Source organism: Orycteropus afer, unplaced genomic scaffold (assembly GCF_000298275.1).
Source record: "Orycteropus afer afer isolate SDZICR_OR568_19922 unplaced genomic scaffold, OryAfe1.0 scaffold00048, whole genome shotgun sequence".
Lineage (NCBI taxonomy): Eukaryota > Metazoa > Chordata > Mammalia > Tubulidentata > Orycteropodidae > Orycteropus > Orycteropus afer.
Window position 1 is genome coordinate 812,212 of NW_006921635.1, and position 25,252 is coordinate 837,463.

General features: G+C 55.5%; 1 protein-coding gene across 1 annotated transcript in view; it reads left to right on the plus strand.

The window, feature by feature from the left end:
- DHX37 (DEAH-box helicase 37) overlaps positions 1-25,252 on the plus strand; it is a 35,194-nt gene that overhangs the window by 432 nt on the left and 9,510 nt on the right. Inside the window, exons 2-16 of the mRNA XM_042780580.1 lie at positions 3,768-3,784; positions 4,641-4,807; positions 6,035-6,147; positions 8,585-8,924; positions 10,077-10,225; positions 11,769-11,861; positions 13,208-13,304; positions 14,485-14,598; positions 16,050-16,151; positions 16,395-16,509; positions 18,523-18,618; positions 18,860-18,942; positions 20,899-21,043; positions 22,019-22,095; positions 24,292-24,524. Of these exons, the coding sequence (XP_042636514.1) occupies positions 3,768-3,784; positions 4,641-4,807; positions 6,035-6,147; positions 8,585-8,924; positions 10,077-10,225; positions 11,769-11,861; positions 13,208-13,304; positions 14,485-14,598; positions 16,050-16,151; positions 16,395-16,509; positions 18,523-18,618; positions 18,860-18,942; positions 20,899-21,043; positions 22,019-22,095; positions 24,292-24,524 (1,941 nt within the window). The remainder of the gene's footprint in view (positions 1-3,767; positions 3,785-4,640; positions 4,808-6,034; positions 6,148-8,584; positions 8,925-10,076; positions 10,226-11,768; positions 11,862-13,207; positions 13,305-14,484; positions 14,599-16,049; positions 16,152-16,394; positions 16,510-18,522; positions 18,619-18,859; positions 18,943-20,898; positions 21,044-22,018; positions 22,096-24,291; positions 24,525-25,252) is intronic.

The window sequence follows — 25,252 nt, forward strand, 5'->3', positions numbered from 1 at the left end:
GAGAGCTTTGGGCAAGACAACGAGGTAATTTCATCCATTCTGATGGCTTCGATCTTAATCTCCGTGCCAGCGACCCTACTGTGTTTTCAGACCAGATGTCAGGTCACCTGCAGGATTTCCGTATTTCTGCTCGGACGCCCCCTTTCTAGTACAAACGCTTGGACACCGAGCAGAAAACAGGTTTTTAAAACATCCTGCGCTCCTGAATTTACACGCTTCTGGGAGGAGACAGGCCAAGCTGTACCCTGGAATACACATAATGTTACCTGGCTATTGGTAGGAAGAATGTAAGCAGAAGAGGTGGGTGCGGCTGGGTTGCAGTGTTCCCTAGGGCCGTGGGGAAGGCCTCTGAGAAAGTTACTGGAGTCAAGCCTAGAGGAAGCAGAAGAAACTGAGCCAGACCCTGTAGTGTCAGGAAGACTTTGGCTGTTGCTCTGAGGGAGCTGGGAGGTGGGGAAGGGTCTACAGCAGAGAAGGGACGCAACAAGGATGTCGGTGTTTTTTTTTTCTTTTAAATTTCATTGTGATTTGGGTGCAAGTTTACAGACCAAGTTCATCTTCCATACAACAGCTCACATACACTTGCACCCTCTGGGTAGCTGGCTGTGGCCAAAGTGACCACAGCCTTGTCCCTTGAAGGACGTAGGTTGTAACAGCGTCACTGGGCTGCTGCATTGAGGAAACCCAGTAGAGACACAGGCAGAACCAGATGATCAGCTAGGAGGCTGTTTGTTACATGAATTCCTACAGGAGTTGATGGTGCTGGGCCCCGCGAGGCAGTGGTGAGGAGGTGAGAAGTGGTTGTGCTCAGGGTATGTTCTGAGGATGGTGTGGACAGGATTTTCTGACTGACTAGCCCGGTGTCTAAGAACAGAGAAGGAATGATTCCCAGGAGTTGGACTTAGTCTCTGGAGAAGGCTGGAGGCGGGGAGAGGGTTGCAGCTTGGAGAATACCCAGGCTCAGCTTTGGGTGTGAGTGGCTGCGGTGCCTTGTAGATACCCAGGCAGGCTTCTGCTGACTCGAGTCCTGAGGAAAGCTGAGTGCAGGTGGAGGTAGTGGCTTGGGAGTCAGCCTCATCACATGTGTCATTAAAAGTCAGGGCGTGAGTGTGGACCAAGCAGAGAAGAGATCCACGGACCTCAGGGCTGGAGGAGAGAGCTGAGGAGCCTGCAGCAGAAATGGAGTGACCGGGAAGAACGGGAGAGGGTGGTGGCCCCGGGGACCAGGGAAGAGACTGAGTCAGATGCTGGTGTCGGGTCAGGGATGAAAGGGTGTGAGATTTAACACTGGGTTAGGAGGTCTTTGGTGACCCCGATGGGAGCAGTTTGGGAGGAGAGTATAGGCAAAGCGAGGTTGTCAGGGTTCAAGGACAAAGACGTCTCTCAGGCTCCCGAAACTGTCCATGTACCACGTTGAACTCACCTAGCAAATGGAGTGTAAACTCCTGAAGGGCCTCGCAGCTTAATCTGCTGCCATTCAGTGAATTCCTACAACAACCCTATAGGACAGAGCAGAACTGCCCCCATGGGATTTCCAAGACTGTAATCTCTATGGAAGCAAACCACCACATCTTTCTCCCATGGAGCAACTGATGGGTTTGGCCCACTGACCATTCAGTTAGCAGCCAAGCGCTTGAACTGCTGCACCACCAGGGCTCTCTCCTGGCAGGTGAGGCAGTAGGAAAGAATGGGCCCCCGATTCTGGAGCTGGGGGAAGGAAGGGGAGCCAGGGCCTCTGGAGAAGCTCCTGCCCTCTGCCCACCGATGTGCATTCTCTCGCACACACTGGTTCAACCTGGGTGGCAGTGAGGGTACGAGAGAGACATCAGGGTGGGAACCCGGAGGTCTAAAGTCCGTCCTCAGAAGTGGTGTGGATCACCTGGGCACTGAAGCAGATTGTGCCTCCGGCCTCCATTTCTTCATCTGGAAAATGGACCAACAGCAATAGCTGTCTGACCTGTTGTCAGCGTTTGTTGTTGTTGTGTTGCTGTGTGCCGTCGAGTCAGACCCGACTCATAGCAACCCCTCCTTGGGTTTCTGAGGCAGTATCACTGTGGAAGTAGATTGGCCCATCTTCCTTCTGAGGAGTGGCTGGTGGGTTTGAACCGCCAGCCTTGTGGTTAGCAGTCAAGTGCCTGAGGCACTTTGCTCCCAGCATTTTGCAAAACATGTTCCTGACTCAAGTGAGGATGCTTTGCAAAGTGAAGGGAGGAGATGGAGGTATGGTTCCTGTGGCAGACATTGTAGCAGCAGTGACAGCTCACACAGGGGGAGAGGGTCCTCTGGGAGGACGGGAGACACCCGAGCGGATGATTTTAGGGGGTGATCAGAGCAGAGGGGCTGAGGCCTCTGTCGCCGAGGTCTGGAGGGAATTGTTTCTGAAATCTGAGCGAGACGGCTGGGTTTATCCCTGCCTTTCCCAAAGGCTGGAGGGACCTTTTTTTTTAAAAAAAAAAAAAAAAAATTGTATTGTGATTTGGGTGAAAGTTTACAGAGCGAGTTCATCTTCCATACAGCAGTTCATGTGCATTTTGTTCCATGACATTGACTGCAATGCCCCGCAGTGGAACAGCTCTCCTCCCGGACCTTCCAGCACCGGAAGTCAGATTGCCTTCCTGCTGAAACCTCCGGATGAGTCGTGCATGTTTAGGATCAAATCCTTCCTCCAGGCCCCACAGGCTCCTGCTGGCCTGCTCATGGAGGCCCTGGGTGGTGTTTGATCTTCATGCCCATCCTCATGGAGGCCCTGGGTGGTGCAGTGGTTAAGTGCTTGGCTACTAACCCAAAGGTTGGCAGTTTGAGTCCAACCAGAGGGACCTCAAAGAAAGGTGGTGCCAATCAAGAGACGGAGAGTTGCAGATTGGATAAGAAAACAAAACCCATCAATATGCTGCCTACAAGAGACACACCTTATGGAATACTATGCAACGCTAAAGAATAATGTAGAATCTGCAAAACACCACATAACGTGGATGAACTTGGAGGACATTATGCTGAGTGAAATAAGTCAGTCACAAAAGGACAAATATTGTATAAGTCCGTTATTGTAAAACTTAAGGAAAGGTTTATCTATTGGAGGAAATTTTCTTTGTTGGTTACCAAGGGTGGGAGGGGAGGGGAGGGAACGCTGTTAGATAGATAGTGATAAATATTGATTTGGGTGAAGAGAAGGGCAATGTACCAAATGGGAGTGACCAATATGGCACCATTGAGGATGAGAAAGACATAGAGAGGTACATGGGAAGTACAGGCAACCAATATGAACCCTTTTGCATATACAGTACTGAGTTGTCAGTGAAGGTAAACAGGGGTATATGGACGGATAGATAGGTGGACAGGCTAAACAATTAGATATGTCTAAATGGGGAGTGTATCCAAGATCATATATAGGGTTGGCAGACAATGGTCTTAAAGTTTATGTGAGTGATCAGAATTCCCAGGTGTATAGTAGAGCTGACAAGGGGCAAGGTTATGGTCATTGCTTGGTCACAGTCAGCTACCCAGAGGGACCGAGTAGTTGATCCTGCGGGCTTGGGACCATAGTCGCAGGGGACATCAAGCTCAATTGGCATAACATACTATACAAAACATTGTTCCACCTCCTACTTTGGCGAGTAGCGACTGGGATCTTAAAAGCTAGCAAGCTGCCATCTAGATGCAACAATGGGTGTCTCCTCGTCAAGAAGAAAGAAGAAAACCAAATGAATGGAAACAATCAGTCGTAGCGACTGGTACACCATCTGATCTGCAACCTATACAACTATGAGACCAGAAGAACTAGATGGTGCCCAGCTACCACTGTCATCCACTTGGAAGGGATGTACGAGATCCTGCATAGAGAGGGAGGACAATGTGGAACAAAACTCAAAATCATTTGGAGGCAAAAAAAAAAAAAGAAGAAGAAGGTGGGGACCAGGTTTGCTGGTCCAATAGAGCCTGGTGAAACCACTGAGACTATGGCCCCTAGCTGCCCTTCAGGTCTGGGATTGAACCCACACCTGTGGTTTCCAGCCAAACAAAGAACAGGCAAGTGAGTTAAAAATTAACCCAAAGAAAAAAACACCCTGGAGAGAACAATCATGGGAGAAGGAAGGGCTGCTTATGCACAGGGAGACAGCTCAGGGTGCAGAAGAGTATGGAGGGATGGACACTGGGAAGGAGGTAACTATGGGGAGAAAGTGGGAGGGGAGCTGTTGCATTGTAAATTTTGGTCAATGACATGAGACAAAGTATATGTGAACTGCTGTATGAAAAGTGAATTTACTCTGTAAATCTTCACCCAAATCAAAATAAAATAAAAAAAAAGGTGGTGACCTGCTTCTGTCAAACCAACCCTGAAAACGCTGTGCCGCACTGTTCTGCCCTGACACGGGGCACCAGCCGCCAGGCTCGGGTCAGAGGCTGGCTCGGGCTTTTCCTGCCCTGATGCCCGCCCCTTCTGTGGCATTTGTGCTGATTGTGGTGCTCTTACTGTGAACCAGACATGCGAGGTGTCCTCCTGGCCCAGGCCCGCACCTGTTGGTTCTGTGTGGACGGGAGGCTCACAGGTGGGGCTGGAGGGCAGCTGGGGGTGACGATGTACATGGAGTATCACGTGTCTGGCTTCTGGGGCCGTGGGTGAGACGGGTGTATCTGTTCAGACAAGGGGACGTTGAAGGGTGTCGACGGGAGCAACGCCCTGGTTCTCTTGGGGAGGAAGAAGAAGACCAAAGCCCCTCCCCCATCGAGGAAGGAGAAGAAGCCGCTGACTAAGAAAGAGAAGAAAATGCTGCAGAAAATCTTGGAACAGAAGGAAAAGAAGAGCCAGGTAGGCCCTGCTCTCCGAGGGTCGGCACGTGGCTCTGCAGAGTGGGGAGGGGTGAGGGGTCTGCCTCCCCGTCACGCGGCATAGAAGGCAGGGTGTCCCACAGAACATTCTAGAATAAGGGAAATGTTCTACGTCCATGCTGTCCAGTAGGTAGCCACTTGTGGCCAGTGTGACCGAGGTATGGGATTTTAAAATTTTTAGTTAATTTAAATTCCAGTGCACACGGGGCTAGTGGTCACCGTATCGGACACACAGCCCCAAAGCCTTCTCGCCCCTCCTGGGAGGAAGCCACTTGGGTCTCGGTCAGTGTCGTATGTGGGCAGATGTGCTGAGGCCCTAAGGTTGGTTAGCTGGGGCGTCTGCTGGTCAATGCACGCACTTCTTTGCTGTTGTTTCTGTTGATAATATACACGGCAGAGCGTGCACCCATTTGTGTACAGTTCAGTGGTGGTCATTACATTCTCCGAGTTGGGCAGCGGTTCTCACCCTCCTCTTTGGAATTGTCCTCACTGCCCCCGAGGTTCCTGTCTCATCTTCTGAGTTGTTTTTCTCCATTTGATCCCATAGAGGCAGGTCTTGAAAAGCGCAGTGCTCACGGGGGATGTTCTTCACTGATTAAGCCTAAGCATGGCTTGGTTTTGAAGAAGAGTTAAGGGCGTATATTTGGTTGACGATTTAAATCCCCGCCCACCCTTTTTATATTTAAGGTCATTTATGTTATTTACTTTTTCACTTTCTTCTAGAGAATTTCAACCTTTTTTCCTCAACTTATTTTACTTGAGGTAGCAGTCCCTTAACATAAAATCCAGCATCTGAACCTTTGTGGTGGACTGCTCAGTGGGTCCCGTGCACTAAGTTGTACAGCCGTGCCAACCTGGCTGCATCCATTTGGAACATGGTGCAGCAATGGAATTATAAGCTGACCATTAATTTAAGAGCACTTCAGGTGTTAGTGAGCTGTGGTAGCATAGTGCCTAAGGCACTTGACTGCTAACCAGAGGGCTGGAGTTCAAACCCACCAGCTACTCTTCAGAAGGAAGGTTGGGCAGTCTCCTTCCGTAGTGATACTGCCTCAGAAACCCAAGGAGGGGTTGCTATGAGTCAGATCCAACTTGATGGCAGTGAGTTCAGGTGTTAGTGATACCGAAACTCTATCTAGAGTCTCGTCTCCCGTCCACAGACAAGGTCCTGGTGTGGAATGTGTCATGTGCCCATTTCCCTCCCCAGAGAGCAGAGATGCTCAGGAAATTGAGTGAAGTCCAGGTTTCCGAAGCAGAGATGAAGCTCTTTTTCACCACGTCTAAGCTGGGCCTGGGAGAACGCATGTACCGCAGCAAAGAGTGAGTCCCTCGGTATTTTGCTAGAGCCCCTTCCTCTGGCCCGGGCCCCTAGGGCAAAGACTCACAGGGCATAGACTCAGTCTTCTATGGATTGACAAGGAACTCTGGTAGCACAGTGGTGAAGCACTTGACTGCTAACTAGAGGGTTCGCAGTTCAAACCCACCAACCCCCCCATGGGAGACGTATACTCCTGTATCTTGGAAGGCAGTCTGTTTCTGTAAAACAATTACAGCCTTGGGAATCCTACGGGGCAGTTCTGCTCTGTGCTTGCTATGAGTCGGAACCAACTCAACGGCAGCAGGCTTGGTTTTGGTTTATGGGTCGACAAGGAGCTGTGGCACCACAATGATGAAAGGCTCAGCTGCTAGACAAGGTTGGAGGTTCAAACTCAGCAGCTGCTCCATGGCGGAAAGACCCGGTGACCTGCTCCCGTAAAGATTATACAGCCCAGGAAACCCTGTGGGGCTGTTCCACCGTGTCACATGGGGTCATCGGGAACCACCATCTCTTTGATGGCCACACAAAAGCATGAGTTGACGGGGAGATCCGTTTGGGCTGAAGCTGGTGGAGCAGCATGCATCTTGGGGGTGAAGCCAGCAGGGTCTGCTCCATGCCCTTGGCGCCCAGGGCCCCAAGCTGCTCGCTCCCGAGGTTCTGGTGTTACCCTGCCATCCCGAGGCCACTTACAGGCCCCGACTCTTACCAGACGGTGAGGCCAGACGCTGCAGGCAGGTGGTCAGGGGCTAGATCTGGCCCTTGGTGGTTGGTTTGGTCAGCATTTGACAGTTGACCAGTAGGTGGATTGCTTTTCCAAGGCTGGTGTAGCCAACAGGGTGGCTCTGAACCACAGGGGCGTGTTTTTCTCAAGTTCTGGACCCAGAGGCAGCCGTGGGGGGTGGGCAGGGCCGGTTCCTTCTGGAGAGTCTGCGGGAAAGATCAGCACGTGCCTTTCCCAGCGTCCGGCAGTTGCTGACAAACCTCGGTATTCCGCATTGTTCCAGCCTCTGCCTCGGTCCTTCTCTTCTTACAGGGACGCTAGTTGTTGGGTTTAGGGCCCAGGGCCCACCCTAATCTGGTATGACCTCATCTTAGCAAATGACATCTGCAAAGACCCTGTTTCAAAATAAAGTCCCCTTCTGAGGTTCCAGCGGACATGGACTTGGGAAGCCAGTATTTAAGGAGGCACAGCCGGCTTAAGACCGGGGAGGTTTCACTTTGAAGGCAGAGCCCCAGCTGGCCTTGGGCAGTTGGATGGTTTGCCGCCCCAGGTTGGCAGTCCCACAGGACAGCAGGCGCCTGGAGCTGGTGGCTCCCAGCCCTTACCCGAAGCCTGTGTGCTCCTCTCACCCTCAGCCCCCACGCTTCTCCACTGTCCTACCCTTGGCCCGCTCTGTTCGTTAATGATATCGACGGCCTGGTCCCCGTGAGTGCTATTCATTTAACGACTCTTATCCTTGGGTGCTGTTAGGTTGGGTCCAACTCAGCAACTCTTTGTATGATAGAATGAACACGCCGCCTGGGCCTGCCCTCTCTTCGTAATCACTGTCACATTTGAGCCCGTTGTTGCAGCCACGGTGTCATTCTGTCTCGTTGGGGGTCTTCCTCTTTTCTGCTGACCCTGCACTTTCCCACGTGTGATGTCCTTCTCTAGGGCCTGCTCCCTCGTATACACGTCGAAGTGCAAGATAAAGTCTCAGCGTCCTTGCTTGTATCGGCATTCTGGCCATACTTCTTCCAAGACAGATCTGTGTGTTCTTCTGGCAGTGCATGGAACAGTCAGTATTCTGACTCTCACCGCATTCAAACCATGTCCCAGGCACAGGTGTAGGTGGTGGAGGTAGAGCCAAAAGCAAACCCACTGTCATCAAGTGGATTCTTACTCATAGTGCCCCTGGATGACAGTAGAACTGCCCCGAGTTTCCAAGGCTATACGTCTTTACAGAAGCAGACTGCCTCATAGTTCTCCCAGTAGAGCAACTGGTGGGTTTGAACCACTGACCTTTGGGTCGGCAGCCGAACGCCTTAACTACTGCACCATCAGAGCTCCTGGAGATACAGCAGTGCAGGCTCGTCCCTTAAGGAGCTTGAATTCCGGGAGTGGGGAGGTAGGCAGTCGTCAGCCAGAGGGTATCCAGGCTGGGAAGCAGGGAGGAGAAACTAGGGCAAGGGAAGGGAGGAGGTGGTAGGTATGGGGGCTGCTTGGTCTGGGAAAGTCTCTGATAAGATGGTGCCTGAGCAGAGACTGGATTGAAGTGCAGAGAGGTGTTTTAGACAGAGGGAGCAGCAGGTGCAAAGGGCCTGGGGCAGGAAGGGCCTTAGCATTTGAGTCCTGACCTCTGCCATCAGGTCATGGTGGCGTATGGCCACCAGGGTTGCCTCAGATGTCGGCCGGCCCCCACCAGGACCTCAGTGCCTGACGCACTCCTCTCCCCTCAGGGAGCCCAACGAGGCAGCCCCCCAGGGTGCGGAAAAGATCAGCAGCCTCAGCGGGGCCCACCGGAAGCGCCGCCGCCGGCAGTTGGAAGAGGAGGAGTCCGAATCCTCTGAGGCGTCTGAGGGCGACGAGGTCCTGGCCGCTGGGCAGGTAGAGGCTGGTGCAGGGACGGCCACGGTGCATCTACCGCCTGCCCCGCCAGAGGCCCAGGGCGAGAGCCCAGTGTCCGGCTGTCAGCCCGCTCCGGCCAGGACCCCTACCCCTGTTCCTGCTCCTCCAGCAGCCAAGCCCTTGGTGAAGCCCGCTGTCTTCGTCCCTGTGAGCCGCTCCCCCGAGATGCAGGTTCGTGGCTTCAGTGCGTGTGAGTAAAGTTTGAGCTGCCCGTGAGGGAGGGACTGAGGGTGTAGAGAGCTGCAGCCTGTTGGTTTGGAACGAGTGACAACCCCTCCTTGTGCCTCTCTGTCCTCATCTGGACAGAGGGAGAGTAATCGTACCTGCCTCCTTGTGCAGAGCTCTGGTTAGCATAGCATGAAAGCATTGGGCTGCTAGCTAAAAGGTTGACGGTTCAAACTTACCAGCTGCTCCACAGGAGAGAGGTGTGGCAGCCTGCTTAGATTTACAGCCTAGGAAACCCTACGGGAAGTTCTACTCTGTCCTTCAGGGTCACTGTGGGTCAGAGCCTCCCTGACAGCTGTGGGCTGCCTCCTTGTACTGCAGACCTGTCAGACTGTACTGTGAAACCTGCCAGAACCGGAACTCAGTGGGACTGCCTCCGTCTTGCAGGTCTTGCAGGTTTTCTGCCTTTGATGGTGCGGTGGCCACAGTTCTTTGCCTCTCTCTTCAGTTCAGTATGTGAGCCTCACTCTCTGGCAGGTCTCTGCCTTCCCCAACTTCAGGTTTCACAGCTTTAGCTGCAGTGGATTTCACTGCGGGAGTGGCGTAGTAGGCGTGGAGGCTGGTGACTTCAAGAAGCGTGAATGAACACGCTAAGAGAATGTCTTAGAATGAGCTGGGCCCGCTGTGAGGGCTGCTGATGGCGGTGCCAGCTTGTTACGTCGTTGTCACCACCACCACTCCTGAGCGTGCTCCTGGCCAGGCCTCCTCTGGGGAAGTGTCTGGGCCTCGGACTCAGCAACTGGAAGTCGGGTTCTACCACGTCATAGCTCCCTTCCTGACCCTTCTTGTCTGCATCTGTCTAATGGAGGGTCATCAGTCTCTGTGACATGCTTCACTGCCCCTGCCCCCATTTCCTCACCTGGTAAAGTGAGACTCTCCCTGGGGTGTCGCGGCGTAGAAGGATCGGGGGTGTAAAGCACACGGCCCCTGGTCAGCAGAGCAGCCCTGGGCTGTGTCATCTCAGAGTGGGTGTGAGTTTTCGGTGACGTTGTGGCCATCGCTCTGTGCAGCCTTTGTTTGAGGGCGACCCCTGGGATTCCTACCGTCCTGCAGGGGCCCCTCCCCCGGGGCCCTGACCCCTGGCTTCTCTGCCTCCAGGAAGCCCGGCTGAAGCTTCCAATTCTCGCGGAGGAGCAAGTGATCATGGAGGCCGTGGCCGAGAACCCCATCGTCATCGTGTGTGGCGAGACCGGCAGTGGCAAGACCACGCAGGTGCCCCAGTTTCTCTACGAAGCTGGCTACAGTAGGTAGGGCCTGGCCCAGGGTTCTGGGGAATCCTCCCAGTTTGGGGGGAGGGACTCAGGTCTTCTTGGGTGATAGTAGAGAGAGATCCCTCAAAGTCATTAAAACCATGCACTCTGGGATCATATCCTGGCTCTGCTGTTTACGTGCTGTGTGGTCTGAGACAAGCTACTTAAGCTCTCTGTGCCTCAGTGTCCTTAGCTGTAAAATGGGCTTCATAATACCATCTACTTGATGGATTGACTGAAAGAATTCATGTAACATGCTTAGAGCAGCACCTGGCACTGAGCGCGGCGTGTTGACGGGTGCCACCCTGTCACCTCCTATTGGCACATCTGGCCCCTGGGTCGAGGGTCCTATGACCACTCCCAGGATCAGTGATTTATTGGGACTTACCGTGTAGTTGTCTTCACGCTGTTTATTACAGTGAAAGGCCACAAAGCAGAATCGGCAGAGAGCAGGCCCGTGGGTGAAGTCCGGGGAAGCCAAGCCATGCTTCGAGAGTGCTCTCCCTATGGAGTCGATTCCAAAAGTCCATTCATTCATTCCGGCAGTCAGCAAGCACTTAACAGGTGCTGACAGGGCGGGCCATTCGCCGCACGGAGGCATGTGGCAACTAGCACCTGTGGTATTAGCACTTGTATTAAGGTTTATTGTAAGCCCTTTCCGTGCATTAAGCAGCTCTGGTGGCATAGTGCTTAAGGCATTTGACTGTTAACCAGAACGCTGGTGCTTTAAACCCACCAGGCACTCTGCAGAAGAAAGACTGGGCAATCTACTTCCGTAAAGACTTACTGCCTCAGAAACCCAGAAGGGGTCACTATGAGTCAGAATCGACTAGATGGCAGTGAGTTTGATTTTTTTGAGTATCTTATGTTCACTGGAAACCACCCAATTGGTACAGAGAGTCTAGGCATAATGAGCCCACCCTTCTCCGGACGGTGGGGAAAAACAAAATCTGCTGCGGAGTCGATTCTAACCCACAGTGCCCCTAGAGGACAGAGTGGAACTGCCCCAGAAGGTTTCTAAAGCCGTCAGTCTTTACGGAAGCAGACTGTCTCTCCCGCGGAGCTGCTGGAGGATTCGAACCACCGACTTCTGGATGGCAGCCAAGTGCTTAACCAGTGTGTCACCAGGCAACTCTCCTGAAACCCAAGTTCCTTGCAGGCCCATCTTTCTAAGGATAGCAGTCTCAGAGCTGCCTTGCTAGCTCCTGCCGTCTGGACCCCAGCAGGCCATCCCCTTTGGTGGGTCCTGATGTCCTGTGCTCGGCTAGGTCTGGCCACACTGCCCCCGGCCTTGTCTGTGGCGGCAGCCCGTGCTCTGTTGAATCGTGACTGCTGAACTCTCCTGAGAGTCCATCTGACCCTCTCCCGTCTCCCATGCTGACATGTAGGCAGCTCCATCCCCCACCTGGAGTGGAAGCCACCGTGTCCCTGGGAGAGTGGGAGTCTGCTGGGTACCTTCCAACGTGGACCTGTGTGTGCCTGGGGACAGACGCTGTGGATTGGGCAGTACTGACCCAGTGATTTTTTCTCTCTCCCCCAGTGATGACAGCATCATTGGGGTCACAGAGCCACGCCGAGTGGCTGCCATGACCATGTCCCAGCGAGTAGCCAAGGAGATGAACTTGTCACAGCGGTAAGGGCTCCTTCCTCTGGGGTGGGTGGGGTGGTCCTGTGCCTTTGCCCTGGCACGGCACGGAGGTGGGCAGTATTTATTTTTCTGATTGGCATATACGATTTACCTTTTTTTTTTTTCTTTTTAAATTTTCATTGTGATTTGGGTAAAAGTTTATAGAGCAAATTCATTTTCCACGCAGCAGTTTATGTACATTTTGTTTCATGACAGTGACTGTAATCCTCCACAGTCTAACAGCTCTCCTCCCACTTCCTCCCTGTAGTTACCTCTTCCCTGTGTCCTTCTTTCCTATGCATTCCTGCCCCCGGATCTATCTCCCTGTGCAAACACTGCCCTTCTGTCCTCCCATGATTATCGCTCTAAGGTGTGTAGCTACCTGATGTAAGTGTTCACCCCATATGCCTGCCTGTTGTTGGGCTGGAAGACCTAGGAGTGAGTTCGGTTCCAGACCTGAAGGGCAACTAGGGGCCATAGTCCAGGTGCTCTCACCAGGCTCTGTCAGACCAGTAAACCTGGTCTATTTTTATGATTTTGAGTTTTGCTTCACATCGTTCTCCCACCGTCCAGGATTTCGGAGGTGGGCAGTACTGCAGGCCCTGGGCCATGTAGAGAGCCCTGGGGGAAGTGCTGCATCTCAGCCCGGCTGGGGGTCTCCTTGTACAAGGGCCTTCCTGCAGGCGCTCTTGTGCAGGGCCAGCCTGGGGCCAGCCACCCCGCAGGCTCACAGCAGAAGAGGGCAGGAATCAGGCGGAACGGCCCTGGCCCTGCGAGCTAGAGGGCAGTGCTGAGTGGCAGGCAGCCAAGCTCAGGAAATCTCGTAACTAATACAAGCAAACGCCACCCGGTCGATTCCAGCTCACGGCGCCCCTGCGGTGTGCCGAGCAGAGCTACATGCCCTGGGGTTTTCAGCGGCTGGCTCTGGAAGTGGGTCACCAGCCCTTTCTTCCAAGGCATCCCTGGGGCCTCGAATGCCCAGCTAGGACCCCTGTGTCCCCGCCATCAGGGACTTGACAACAGCTCCTGGATGGTCATAGTCCATCTTCAGTTTTGCCAGTTGCCTCAGACCCGGCTGTAACCAGGGTCCACACTCAAGTTTGGGTGACCTACTCATAAGTCTTTTGCCACCTAAGTGGCTCCCTTCCCCTTCATGCTGGAGACCGGGGCTTTGGTGAGGGAGAGAGGACAGGCGCTGCCGGGCCTCACTGGGGAGCTGGGTGGGCCTGCTCACGGCCCTGCCTGCCCAGTGTGAGCAGGATTACTCTTGTACCCACTGGAGTGGTCACAGAGCTACGTGGGGCCCCTGCTCTGGGGAACTGCATGCCCTGAGCCACAGCCTGTCCACACAGCGTCGTCTCCTACCAGATCCGGTACGAAGGCAATGTGACTGAAGAGACCAGGATCAAGTTCATGACGGATGGCGTGCTGCTAAAAGAAATCCAGAAGGTTGGTTGCCCATTAGGGTTCCAGAACCACTGAGCGTGGGGATAGGGAGGGAGATCACCCCTGATGTGAGTGGCCAGTGTGCCCCTGTGTGACCTTGGGCAAGTGTCTTGGCCTCTCTGGGCCTCTGTTTCTTGATCTGTAAGCTGGACTTCCTCCTAGAATTCTTTGGAAGCAGAAATTGTGATGCTTCAGGGCAGCTTTGCACAGCTCCCGGTCCTAGCTTGTTATGCTGGAGTTCCTATTTGTGTCATGACCTGGTTTTCGGTCTGTCTGTCCACTCAGTGCACACGCCTACACAGGCCGTGCAGACTCTGCCTCTCATGCAGACGCTGCGTCCCGTGCTGGACGGAGTGGTGGGCCGAGATACGGGGTGACTCTGCCCGGGGACTTCCTGATCTCAGGAATGTGGTGCGGTGCCTGCTGCCGAGGCAGCCCAGGGCCGGGATGGATGCCCAGCCCCCCTCCGGGCCCCAGGGGATCAGTGGGGTGTTGGTACATTTCCCAGCCCTGGAGCCCTGGGTTCGGAGGGCATTCACGACATGAAACAGCACCCTCAGGTGCTGCCCCTTCAGTGCTCTGGCCACAGGGAGGTGCCTAGGGAGTTGGAACGTTCTGGAGCCTCAGCCCATTGGCCCCACATCCCCCAAGAGCACACAGGGCTTGGGCTGAGAGTCTCTGCACTGAGGGCAGCTCCTCCTGCTGGGTGACGTCCCTGCGGGGTAAGCCTGGGCAGTGGGCACTCCTGCGGCCTTTGCCTGAAGGGCCGGGAGGGGCCTGGCAGCACGATTTGGGGTCTAGATGCACTTTCTGTGAGGTGTGTTCTGTCCGTCTGCCTGGGCCGCCACGCCACGTTCCACTCCCGCTCCTCCCCTTCCCTGTGCCCCAGACACCCGCACCTGGTAGGGCACCCTCAGGAACTCCCTGTTCGGTAGGCCCCCCGCCAAGTCCTGAGCACTTCACAAGTGTCAGCTGTCACCAGGTTCTCACCATGTTGGGTTGAGGTGAGGGCTCATCCCGTTCCACAGAAGAGCCTGAGGCACAAGGTAGTAGACTCACCCGTCACAGGGGCAGGACTCCTCACCCCTGGCCGAGTGGCATCAAGGGGACTCCTGAGGTGGAAGGTTCAGGACCGAGCTCACTGGGGGGCACTACCAAGCAGTGACCCCTGACTCCTCCCCAGGACTTCTTGCTGCGGAAGTACAAGGTGGTGGTCATCGACGAGGCTCACGAGAGGAGCGTGTACACCGACATCCTCATCGGCCTCCTGTCCCGCATCGTGGCCCTCCGTGCCAAGGTGACTCGGGCGGGTGGCAGGGCTGCTCCCGGCCCCCAGCCTGGACGCCCCCTGCTGTCAGGAGCCTGGCCTTGCTTGGCCCACACACGTGTGCCCCCAGGGTGCTGCCGTGAGGGTTCCCCCAAGACGTAGGGCCCCCAGTGCCAAGACTGAAGCTTGTGATGGAAACAGCCCTGCGATTCTGCCCGCTTCCCCCCTCTGGGCCCCTGGGTCCAGTCCCATAAACTCGGTGTCCTCTTCTCCGTTCAAAACAAGAGGCCCAGGCTAGGAGCCTATGGAACATTCATTAGACAGCTGTCCTCTGAGTGCCAGCTGGGTGCCGGGACCTGTTCAGGGTCCTGGAGATGACACCAGTGGTCAAGACAAACGGTCCCTGCTCTCGTGAACCTGCCCGTTTACTGAGGGCGGCAGGCAGTAAGCAGACCCCGAGATCCATGAGCCGGTGGTGGGCCGAGCCGGGAGGGGAGGGAGAGAGGAGGGAGAAGGTGGAGGGCTGTGTGGTGAGGGCGGATCTCACAGAGGAGGGAGCTAGCAGGGGGCACAGCCAGGAAGAATGTCCCAGGTAGCAGAAGCAGCAGGTGTCAAGGCCCTGAGGCAGGAGTCCACGTGGTATCTCTTTTCTTTCTAAACAATATTTTATTGTGTTTTCATAAAAGTCTGTACAATTCAGGTTCCCCTTGAACTGCCTTTTTGATTCTAGCCATTCTAGTTGGGGTGAAATGGTGTCTCACTGTGGTTTTGATGTGTGTCTGGTGTCACGTGAGGACTATTACAGAGCCCACGGTGACTGGCACGGAGGGAGGGAGGTGGAGAGAACTAGGAGATGGGTCGGAGAGGTACACGGGATGGGTGCAAATTGGGGAGCCGTTACGGGGAGCGTGGTGGGGGCCCTGGGTCTGTGCTGTGCCTCTGACCTTGGCTTTGTTTTCACCAAAGACACTGACCATACTGTAGCTCTTGGGTCTGGGGTTCACTAACAGTAAGATAGGTGCTTCCATGGGCTTGGGAGCAGGGACCACCACGAACACCTGTTGAGGCCATCAGGTGCTGCCAAGGGAGCTGGGAAGCCACCCCACCCAGAGAATGCGGGCAGCTCCTGCTTGAACCTCAGGGGCAGACAGACTGCCAGGATGAGGGGAGAGGGGTCGGGTGGGAGCCAGCAGCAGCCGTGACCACTTTGGATCGAGTGGACCCTGCTCTCAGCCCTCTTGCCTCACGTTCACCACTAGAGCTTCACTCCTTTTACAAGCCACCACCCTGGAGGAGGCAAATCCTGCTATCGACTCACCTTTTCCAAGGGGTCTTTGGTAACCAGACATGGGACCAACTGGTGGTTTAAGGGATCCCAGGAGGGCAGGAGAAGCACCTGCCCCCCTCCCCACCCTAGTTTTCCTCCAGAACCAGCTGGGCCGCTGGGTGACTGTAGGTCACTGAGCCTTTGCCGTCCACAGAAACACCTGCCGCTGAAGCTGCTCATCATGTCGGCCACACTGCGGGTGGAAGACTTCACCCAGAACCAGCGGCTCTTCACCAGGCCGCCCCCAGTCATCAAGGTGAGGCTCAGGCCAGAGCCCCGGCAGCCGCTAAAGCGTGGCCCTGTCGGCTGCGAGAGAGCGAGGACCCCTTGATAGTTTCGTCACATGGGAAGCAGGAAAGTGTTGGGCATCAGAGACACATTAGCACCAAACTGAGAGACCGTCCTTGAGGAAAAGGGGGACCGTCGGTGCTGACACTGGTAACAAGACCCCTTTTGTCCCCTCCTACCTGCTCCCATGGCTCTCGGGCACCTGTCCTAGGTTGAATCCAGACAGTTCCCAGTGACGGTGCATTTTAACAAGCGGACACCGCTGGAAGACTACACCGGCGAATGCTTCCGGAAAGTCTGCAAGATCCACCGGATGCTGCCTGCAGGTGAGGCCCTGGCCAGGTGAGCAGTCAAGTCGCCTTTCCCCTCCCAAGGGACAAGGTCAGGCTGCAGGCAGGGAACTGCCGCCCAGGCTCACGCACTGCCTCTGAGCGCCTCGGAAAAGGCACTTGTCCTCGCTTTGCCTCAGTTTCCCCACAGATTCCACAGCGTTCACCACACTGGCCTGCCTCCTACTGGAATTACTGTGAGGCTTCTGTGGTTGGCTGTGGGGGAGTTTCCCTCTGTCCATGGCAGATAAGCAGAGTAATCCACAGGACACCAAAAACCCCCTGCCATGGAGTTGATTCTGCCTCCTGGCGACGCTAGGGGACAGAGTAGAACTGTCCCACAGGGTTTTCTAGGCTGTAATCTTTGGCTCTGTGGCGCAGTGCCTAAGACATTTGCCTGCTAACCAGAAGGTTGATGGTTCAAGCCCACCAGCCACTCCTCGGAAAGAAGATGGGACAATCTGCTTGTGTAAAGACTTACCACCTTGGAAACCCAGCGGGGGTTGCTGTGAGTTGAAATGGATTCGACGGTGGTGGGTTTGGTTTTCTTGGTTTAATCTCTACAGGAGCAGATGGCAGGTTTTTTCTCCCACAGAGCCACTGGTGGGTTCAAACCTCTGACCTTTCAGTCAGTAGCCAAATATTTAACCATTGCATGACCAAGGCTCCTATCACATGAAAAGTTTGCAAATCTTGTCTTTGGAGGAACCTCCCTTGGCCCACAGCTGCTGCCCCGTCCTTGTCATTGACAGCAAGGCCTCTGTGCGCCACTGACACTACCTCCGTGAGGTCACCGTCATGTCTGTGCATTTGGCCTTTCAGCGCTGTCTGAGGCGCCGGCCCTCCGTCCCCCCCACCTTCCTCCTCTGCCGGAGTCCTTCCCGCCTCTCTGGCCTCCTTTCTCCCGTGTCGTGGGCTTCTTCTCTTCTGCTGCCTCCTCCCACTCTCCTTAGGTTCTGCCCTTTCCACGGGTGGCTCTAGGGCAGAGGTGGGCAAACTTCCTGGAAAGGACCAGACAAACATTCCAGTGCACGCCATAGTCTCGGTTATACTCCACACTGCCAGTTACTTATTGTCACCTAGGAGTGACAGTAAGTCATTGAATGGATATGGCTGTACTGCAGTAAAACCTTATTTGTGCAAACGGTTGGCAGTGAGGTCTGGCCCTCGGGTTGTGGTTTGCTGAGCCCTGGCTAGCTGGCTTTCCAATCCAGTGCGGTTGCCTCCGTGCCGTGGTTGTAGCTTGCAGTCCTCGAGCATCCCTGGCTCAGGGATGACCACTTGCCCTTTGACTTTTGCCACCTCCACCAGAGTGACCCTCCTGCTTACAGTCCTGGTAATGTGCCACGTCCCAGAGATGAAGGCTCGACTTCTCCTTGAGGCTCTGGCCGCTTCTCCCATCTCCTCGTCCCTCACCTTCCTGCCCTCCATTCTCCACAGAGACCCTTGTTTACTGCCCACCCCATGTTCTCTTCTCAGTACCCCCCACACCAGGTGTCCTTTTTTAGAAAATAATTGACTTTGCCTTTGCCGTCATTGCAGACACACAGTGGAGCGTACGCTGACCCATCAGTTTCAGTGTACGCAGAGCAGCGGCTCTGCTCACGTTCTTCGAGTTGTGCAACCATCTCACGCTCCTTTCCCGAGTTCTTTCCCACTCACAGGAAGTCGCCGCCCTGAGCTTCCTGTCTGGCCCTTCCCGCTGCCGCTGTCAGCGTCCCGGGATGCTATTGCTTCGCTTCACGGCCGGGCCTTGCACGTGCTGTCCCCTGGTCGGAGCACCCCGCCCTCCACCCCAGCCCTTCGCGGGGCCAGCCCCTCCTTGGCTAGCTCCCACCCCTTCTGCACAACTCCTCAGACACCCCGTGATGATCACCGCTCACCCGCCCACCACAGCGCTCTGCCGTCCTGCTGTCCGGGGGCTTTGCTCTCAGAGCGTGTCTTGGCGGGGGTTGCTGCTTGGTCACCGTTGGCGGTGTGAGAGGAGTCACAGGGCGCCTTGTCCTGCAGGTGGCATCCTGGTGTTCCTAACAGGACAAGCAGAGGTGCACGCGCTGTGCCGCAGGCTTCAGAGGGCCTTTCCCCGCACCAGACGCAGGCCGCGAGGTACGCCTGGCGGCTCCACCCCTGGCAGAGCCCTCAGACCTGAGCAGCAGGCCGGGCGGTTGTCAGCCGGCAGCCCGGGCGTCTCCCTTGTCTCTGTTTGCGACAGCCTTTCCCCTGCCCCGGTCCCCAGAATGAATGGTCATCACTGCAGGGCCTTCGCGGTAGACAAGGACGGGCAGAGTCCCAGTAGCCTGGCTGTGGCCTCAAGATGTTTTCCTCCCTCATCTGCACATTTTCCCAGAAAAGGAAGATCAGCAAGATTCGGTGGGAGAAATGCGGAAGTTTAAGAAGTCACGGACGAGGGCAAAGAAGGCACTGTCTGCGGTAGGTCGAGGGTTTGCAGAGCAGCTCGGGGCTCCGGGGTGTTACCATCCAGTGTCTGCTGGCCCTGTGAGGCTGTTGCGTTGTTTAAGTAAAATTGAGCAGACTTTAAGTTGATTTTGTCATCCACGTTGGACACGTTCCAGGTACTCAGTACCCACATGTAGCTATAGGTTTAGTTATAAACTAGTTAAAATGGAATAAAATTAGAAATTCCTAGAGCAGACAGACAGCAAGTAGCTTAGAGTTTCCCACGGGAAAGGGTGGGGGAGGAGTTGCTGAGGGACACAGGGTTTCTGGGGGCGTGCAGAGCTTTGGAACGGCTGCTGGTGGCCACACCACGGGGAGTGAGAGTACTGCGGAGCTGTGCACCTGGGAATGGTTACGATGGCCACCCTTTAAAATTACTTGTATCTCACCACAATGAGATTATGTTTAAAAGTAAAACTTAAAACAATTTAGCTGAAACTGTGGAACCCCTGAGACTATAGCCCTTAGACACCCTCTGAGCTGAGAACTGGACTCACCGCCTGGCTCAACCTGCAGCCAAACAAGGGGCGGGGCTGTAAGGCGAACAGTAACACCGGGAAGATGCGCACATTAGAGCACCAGCCGCACGTGATCCAAGGGGCAGCGCTGGCCCAGGGATGAAGCTCAGGGCAGGAAGGGGTGGAAAGGAAGGACACGGGGGCAGTAACCACAGGAAGGAAGTGGGAAGAGTGCTGTTAGGTTGAGTGGTTACAACGAATGTCACAAAACAAACTATGAATTGTTAAATGGAAAACCAACTTGCTCTGTCAACTCTTCACCCAAATCACAATTTTAAAAATCATAAAAATAAAATGTTACTTAAAAACAAAACCAAACCCACTGCCATCGAGTCGATTCCAACTCACAGAGACCTAATAGTAACAGTGCAGAGCGGAACCGCCCCCCCTGGGGGGTTTCTAAGGCTGTCATTCTTGACGGAAGGAGTCTGCCTTGTCTTTCCTCTGGCAGGGCGGCTGGTGGATTTGAACCACTGACCTTTCGGTTAGCAGCCCAATGCTTTAACCACTACATCACCAGAGCTGCTAAAAAAACATGAAGTAAAATTGAAACTTCACCTCCTCAGTTGTACTGGGCACATGGCGTGCTCCATGGCCACAAGAGGCTGGTGGCCGCCGCACTGGATAGCAGAGAGCTCTGTTGGGCCATGAGGCTCTTGAGGCTGCAGGGTGGGCTGTGATTTGAAACACACTCAAGGTTCCCTGTGCTGTGGGCCAGGAGGAAGCGTCCAGAAGGCTGAGCCCTGGTTGCTTGAGCAGGACCTGGGAGGCTCCTCTGGGAGGGCAGGCAGAGCCAGGGACCCCTTGGTGCTTGAAATGGAAGTGTGGGAGGTGGGCCAGACCTTCCTGGAAGGAGAAGGAGCTGGATGGGCTGTGAGGGGCGTCCACACTCCAGGACGTCTGTGAGTGGTATTATCATGGATCCACTGACAACGTGGAAGTTACTTAGGAACTCACTAACCCTCCTGTGGTCAGTTGTCATCAGGTTGATTCTGAGTCATGGTGACGCCTTGGGGCCGAGCAGAACTGTCCTCCGTCGGGTTTTCAGAAGCAGGTGACCCGGCCTGTCTTCTGGGGTGCCCTAGTGGGCTTGAACCACCACACCTTTGGCTGGTAGTCAGGCGCGGCCGCACCACCCAGGCCTCCTGAACCGTCCCTCGGCACTGCGCTGCCAGGCAGTGCCCGGAATCCCTTCCACGGGTGCACCATCAGAATCCCGCCCTGGAGAAGGCTTCTGTGGTTGTCCCCGATTTGTAGATGAGGAAAGCAAGGCAGCGTGAAGTTCATGACCCTCCCGAGGGCGTGTGGGAGGTAGAGCTGGGCTTTCTGCTTAAGGGGCTTTGGTTTTGCCCTGCTGTTGCCAGCCAGGGTCACCTGCAGCCTGCGGCATTGGTGACTTTTTCCGCCGTAGATGTTGCCCCAGATCAGCCTGGATAGCTACTCGGTGTTGCCAGCGGGCGAAGGTGACGAGGACAGGGAGGCGGAGATGGACGACGAGGAGGAGGCCCTGGGCTCCGACCTGGATCTCGACTTGGGGGACGAGGTGGCAGGTGAAGGTGAGACCTCGGCACAGCCTCCTGTCCTCTGGCCACTCGTGTCGTTCACCGGCAAGTGTTTGCCGAGGGCCCCGGGAGACAGCCGTGATGAAGGTGGACCGAGCACCCTGCCTCTCAGAGCGCGTGAGCCAGTCGGGGAGCGCCTGCGTCCTCACGAGCAGGCGAGCCCCAGAGTGGGGGCCTTTCTGTCACCTGGGGCTCCCCAGGCTCCTAAAACTGCCGGCATCCGGCGTCAGCTGTGACTCGTGGCGCCTCCACGGCGTCAGCACCCAGCTGTGCCCCGGTGGCTGATTCTTGGAAAGTGCGTTGTCGGGCCTTTCTCCGAGGCGCCTGTGTGGATTCAAACCTTGAGTAACAGCCCAGCACGTGAACTGTCGGTTCAGGACGTGCGGGTGCTGGGTCAGCCCTCCTGTATCTGTTGTTTGGGACGAGGCCACTGCCCAGGGCTCCCTTGGCTGGGATAACACGGGCCCTGGGCAGCTGGGTGGGCTGCCCCCCGGGGGGCTCACTGGGGCCCTGTGCTCTTTGAGGGCCCGGTGACCTGCCCTGCCTGAGGGCGGCACCGCCCCGCGCTCAGCAGGCGCCGTCCTGGGCTCCACAGCCCCACCGCATACACAGAGGTGCGTGTGCCCAGAGCGCACTCTGCCTGCAGCCACCACGGTGCCGCCAGGATATGGGGCGAGGTGAGCCCCAGGCCGAGCTGCAGGGGTGTGTGTCGGGATTCTGGGGCACACGGTGTGCGGCGTGGGTGTCACGGCAGAGCCATGGGCGGGGAGAACGTCCCAGCCTCTCAGCAGTCAGTTGTCCCCTGAGGCCTTGTCTAGCTGCTGGGCCAGTCCCGAGGGGTGGGTCCCTGGGAGGGGGTTGATCCAGGGGCCTCTGCAGAGCAGGGTGGGAGTGCAGGTGGCCTGAGGCGCTCCTGCCTCAGGTCTGCCCTGGCGGGCAGTGCCCAGCAAGCCTGTGCTTCCCTTCCAGGTGAGCAGCCGGACCCCTCCCTCCCGCTCCACGTGCTCCCCCTCTACTCGCTGCTGGCCCCCGAGAAACAAGCACAGGTGACCGGCTGGGCGTGGGCGGTGCTCAGGGTGTGACAGGAGCCACGTCAAGCCTGGCCGTCTCCCTTCGACTCTTTGACCTGTACCCCCATATGCCTTGGTGGGGGCAGGACCGTGGGATGGTGAGGCGCGGGGACTCTGGAGCCAGACCCCGAGCTCTGCCTCCAATAGCCATGTGCCTTCAGGCGCATTATGTCAGCCCGCTGCTCCTCAGTTTGCACGCCCTTGAGGTGGACGGCAGAGCCCGGAACGCAGCCGCGCGCGTTCCTGTCCTCATGTCGTCTTTTACTGCCTTGGCAACATTTGATTTGGGTTCCCTAGAGTTTCTACGCACTTCAGTTTATTTTTTTCTGGTCTCAAAGCTTGTCATAAAACATGCAGACAGATTATAGAGCAGAGGAAAAGCCCCTCTGTTTCCTGCAGAAGTCACCGAGTTGTCACCGAGTCTTGTGGACTCGTGAGTCCACGTCCACCTTGGAGACAGCGCAAGCTGGGTTCTAGACCCCAGCTACGAGGCACACGTAGCCATACGGCGAGTCCCATGAATTCTTTGGTTTCCCAGTGCATGTAAGTTATGTTGACACGAGACCGTAGTCTGTGAAGTGTGCACTACCGTGATGAAAAAGCTTGAAATATTGTGAGAATGACTACAAAAACGATGAGGAGGCTACATGTTCTGACCTCCTCTAATCCCACAAGAGGAAGACAGGGTTACCAGCAGTAACCCAAGGCCTATTACTGCAAGGCCAGACATGCTGCCTTCCTACAGCCCTTTCTCCAACCGTTCCTCCCAGAGCACCCACCACCTCTCTCCTGGGTTCGATAATTCGCTGCAGTGGCCACACACAACTCACAGATTACGAGGTTTATAGGGAAGCACCAAGCTACAATTTGAGTTCAGGAAAAATGCTCAGTCTCTCTTCCAGCCCACCGTCCCTCAGCCAACAGTCTCTCACAGTCTCTTTCCCAGCAGTGCTGGTCCCTTGGTGTCTCACTCAGCAATGCATGTCTCTCGCGTCTCTTTCCCAGCAACGCGTGTTTCCTTCAGGAGTGCGTGTCTCTTTTGGCAGCACATCTTCCTCAACCAGCAGTCAGAGAGCCTTCTGCCTCTTAAGAGGCCTCCTTTTGAGCCCGGCAGGGTGGTCAAACTAGCCAATCATAGCATCAGAACTCTAAGCACCTGAGAGAGAGTGGGCACCTCCCAGAACACTGTTTTGTGCCACTCCCAACAGAAATACTCCAGGTGGACAACTTCAGCAATCAGGAGCTCCTCAGTTGCTCATAGCAAATCCCACTTTGGAGTTTACAAAGACTTATGGGTAAAAAAGCCACACAAAGTAATTTACTATAACACAATGACCAAAATGAACCAGAGACAGGAAGTGAGCACGTGCTGTCGGGAAAATGGTGCTGATGAAGTTGCTCAGCCCAGGGTTGCCACGAACCTTCCGTTTGTAAACACAGTTATATCCAGAGCTCAATAAAGCGAGGTGGCGGAAAACAAGGGCATCTGTAAATGCCCATCCAGCACTCATCTGAAGTGCCCGTTAAGCAGAGGCACTCTGTGACACTGACCTTGGCTGAGTTCCAGCTAACCGGAGTTTCTGTTTGACATGCAAAGTGCTTTTTTAACTGGATCCATTGCTAACATTTGAAGTCAGGAGATGAGCCACCCAGCTCTGGATCTTGTTTGCTTGTCAGAAATGGGCCCAAGTCCCCCCAACAGCACGGGGCTCAGCTGCTGGGCGGGCATGTGCCCCGCACACACGCTCCCCTGTGTGTCATGTGCCTGCCCCAGACTCGGGGTGACTCTTCACCCCACCACGTACGTGTCTGTCGTGACCTCAGGCTGGGTCTTCACCCCGCCACGTACGTGCTTGTTCCGGACTCGGGCTGACTTGTCACCCCGCCGTGCACTGTGGGAGCTATTCTTGGGAGTGCCCATAGGCAATGTGCTTTTTGAGATTTGAACTCAGGTTCTCAGTGTGCTGACAACCTCTCCTTGGCGACTAGAAAGCTCCCCTTGTATTTACGCTCGGGACACTGTGGCCAAGGACACTCGGAGACTTGTTGGCCTGTGACCCCCAGGCCTCACCCAGCTGGCTGACCTCTCTCTGGGCCCCCTGACCACTACCACCTCCCTCCCATGGATTCTCCTAATTCTGATGTCTTCCTGCCCCCCTTCCCCACTGCCAGGTCTTCAAACCTCCCCCGGAGGGGACGCGGCTGTGTGTTGTGGCCACCAATGTGGCTGAGACGTCCCTCACCATCCCCGGCATCAAGTACGTGGTGGACTGTGGGAAGGTCAAGAAGCGTTACTACGACCGTGTCACCAGCGTGTCCTCCTTCCGTGTCACCTGGATCTCCCAGGCGTCAGCCGATCAGCGAGCAGGCCGGGCCGGCCGCACAGAGCCTGGCCACTGCTACAGGTGCGCCACCTGGGCTCCCGGCCCAGGACTTGGTCCCGGAAATGCCATCCTCCCAGGAGTGAGGACGGGTGGGCCCTCAGGGCGCTTCCCCAGTGCCCCTGCCACTGTCCCTGCCACTGTCACCCCTTCCCGTCTCTAGGGAGTCAGCGGCCTCTGCAGACTGCTGCCCTTGGAGGCTGCATGGCCCTTTGATCCCTTTCCTTGTCCTGCTGTGGCAGTCAGGCCCTCCTGGCCGCTGTTTGCTTTGTTTCACTTGTACCTCTGTTGAGAGAAAATCCACACGCTTCACCCATTTAAAGGGTGCGTTCAGGTGGTTCTTAGTGTGTTCACAGTTGTGCAACCAACACCACAAGTTTAGAATATTTCCATCATACCTGTGAGTAGTCATTCCCCATTTCTCCTTAGCTCCCAAACCCTGACAACCACTAATCGGCTTTCTGTTGCTATGTATTTGTCTATTTTGGACCTGTCATGTGAATGGAGCCGTGCACCAAAAAGTCCATGGTTCAAACTCACCAACTGCTCAGTTTCTCAGGGAGAAAGATGAGATAGTCTGCTTCCGTGAAGATTGACAGCCTTGGAGACCCTGTGGGCAGTTCCACTCTGTCCTCTAGGGGCGCTGTGGGTCAGAACGGACTCCAGGCAGTGGGTGTGGTTTGGGCTTTGCTTCTGTGAAGATTGACAGCCTTGGAGACCCTGTGGGCAGTTCCACTCTGTCCTCTAGGGGC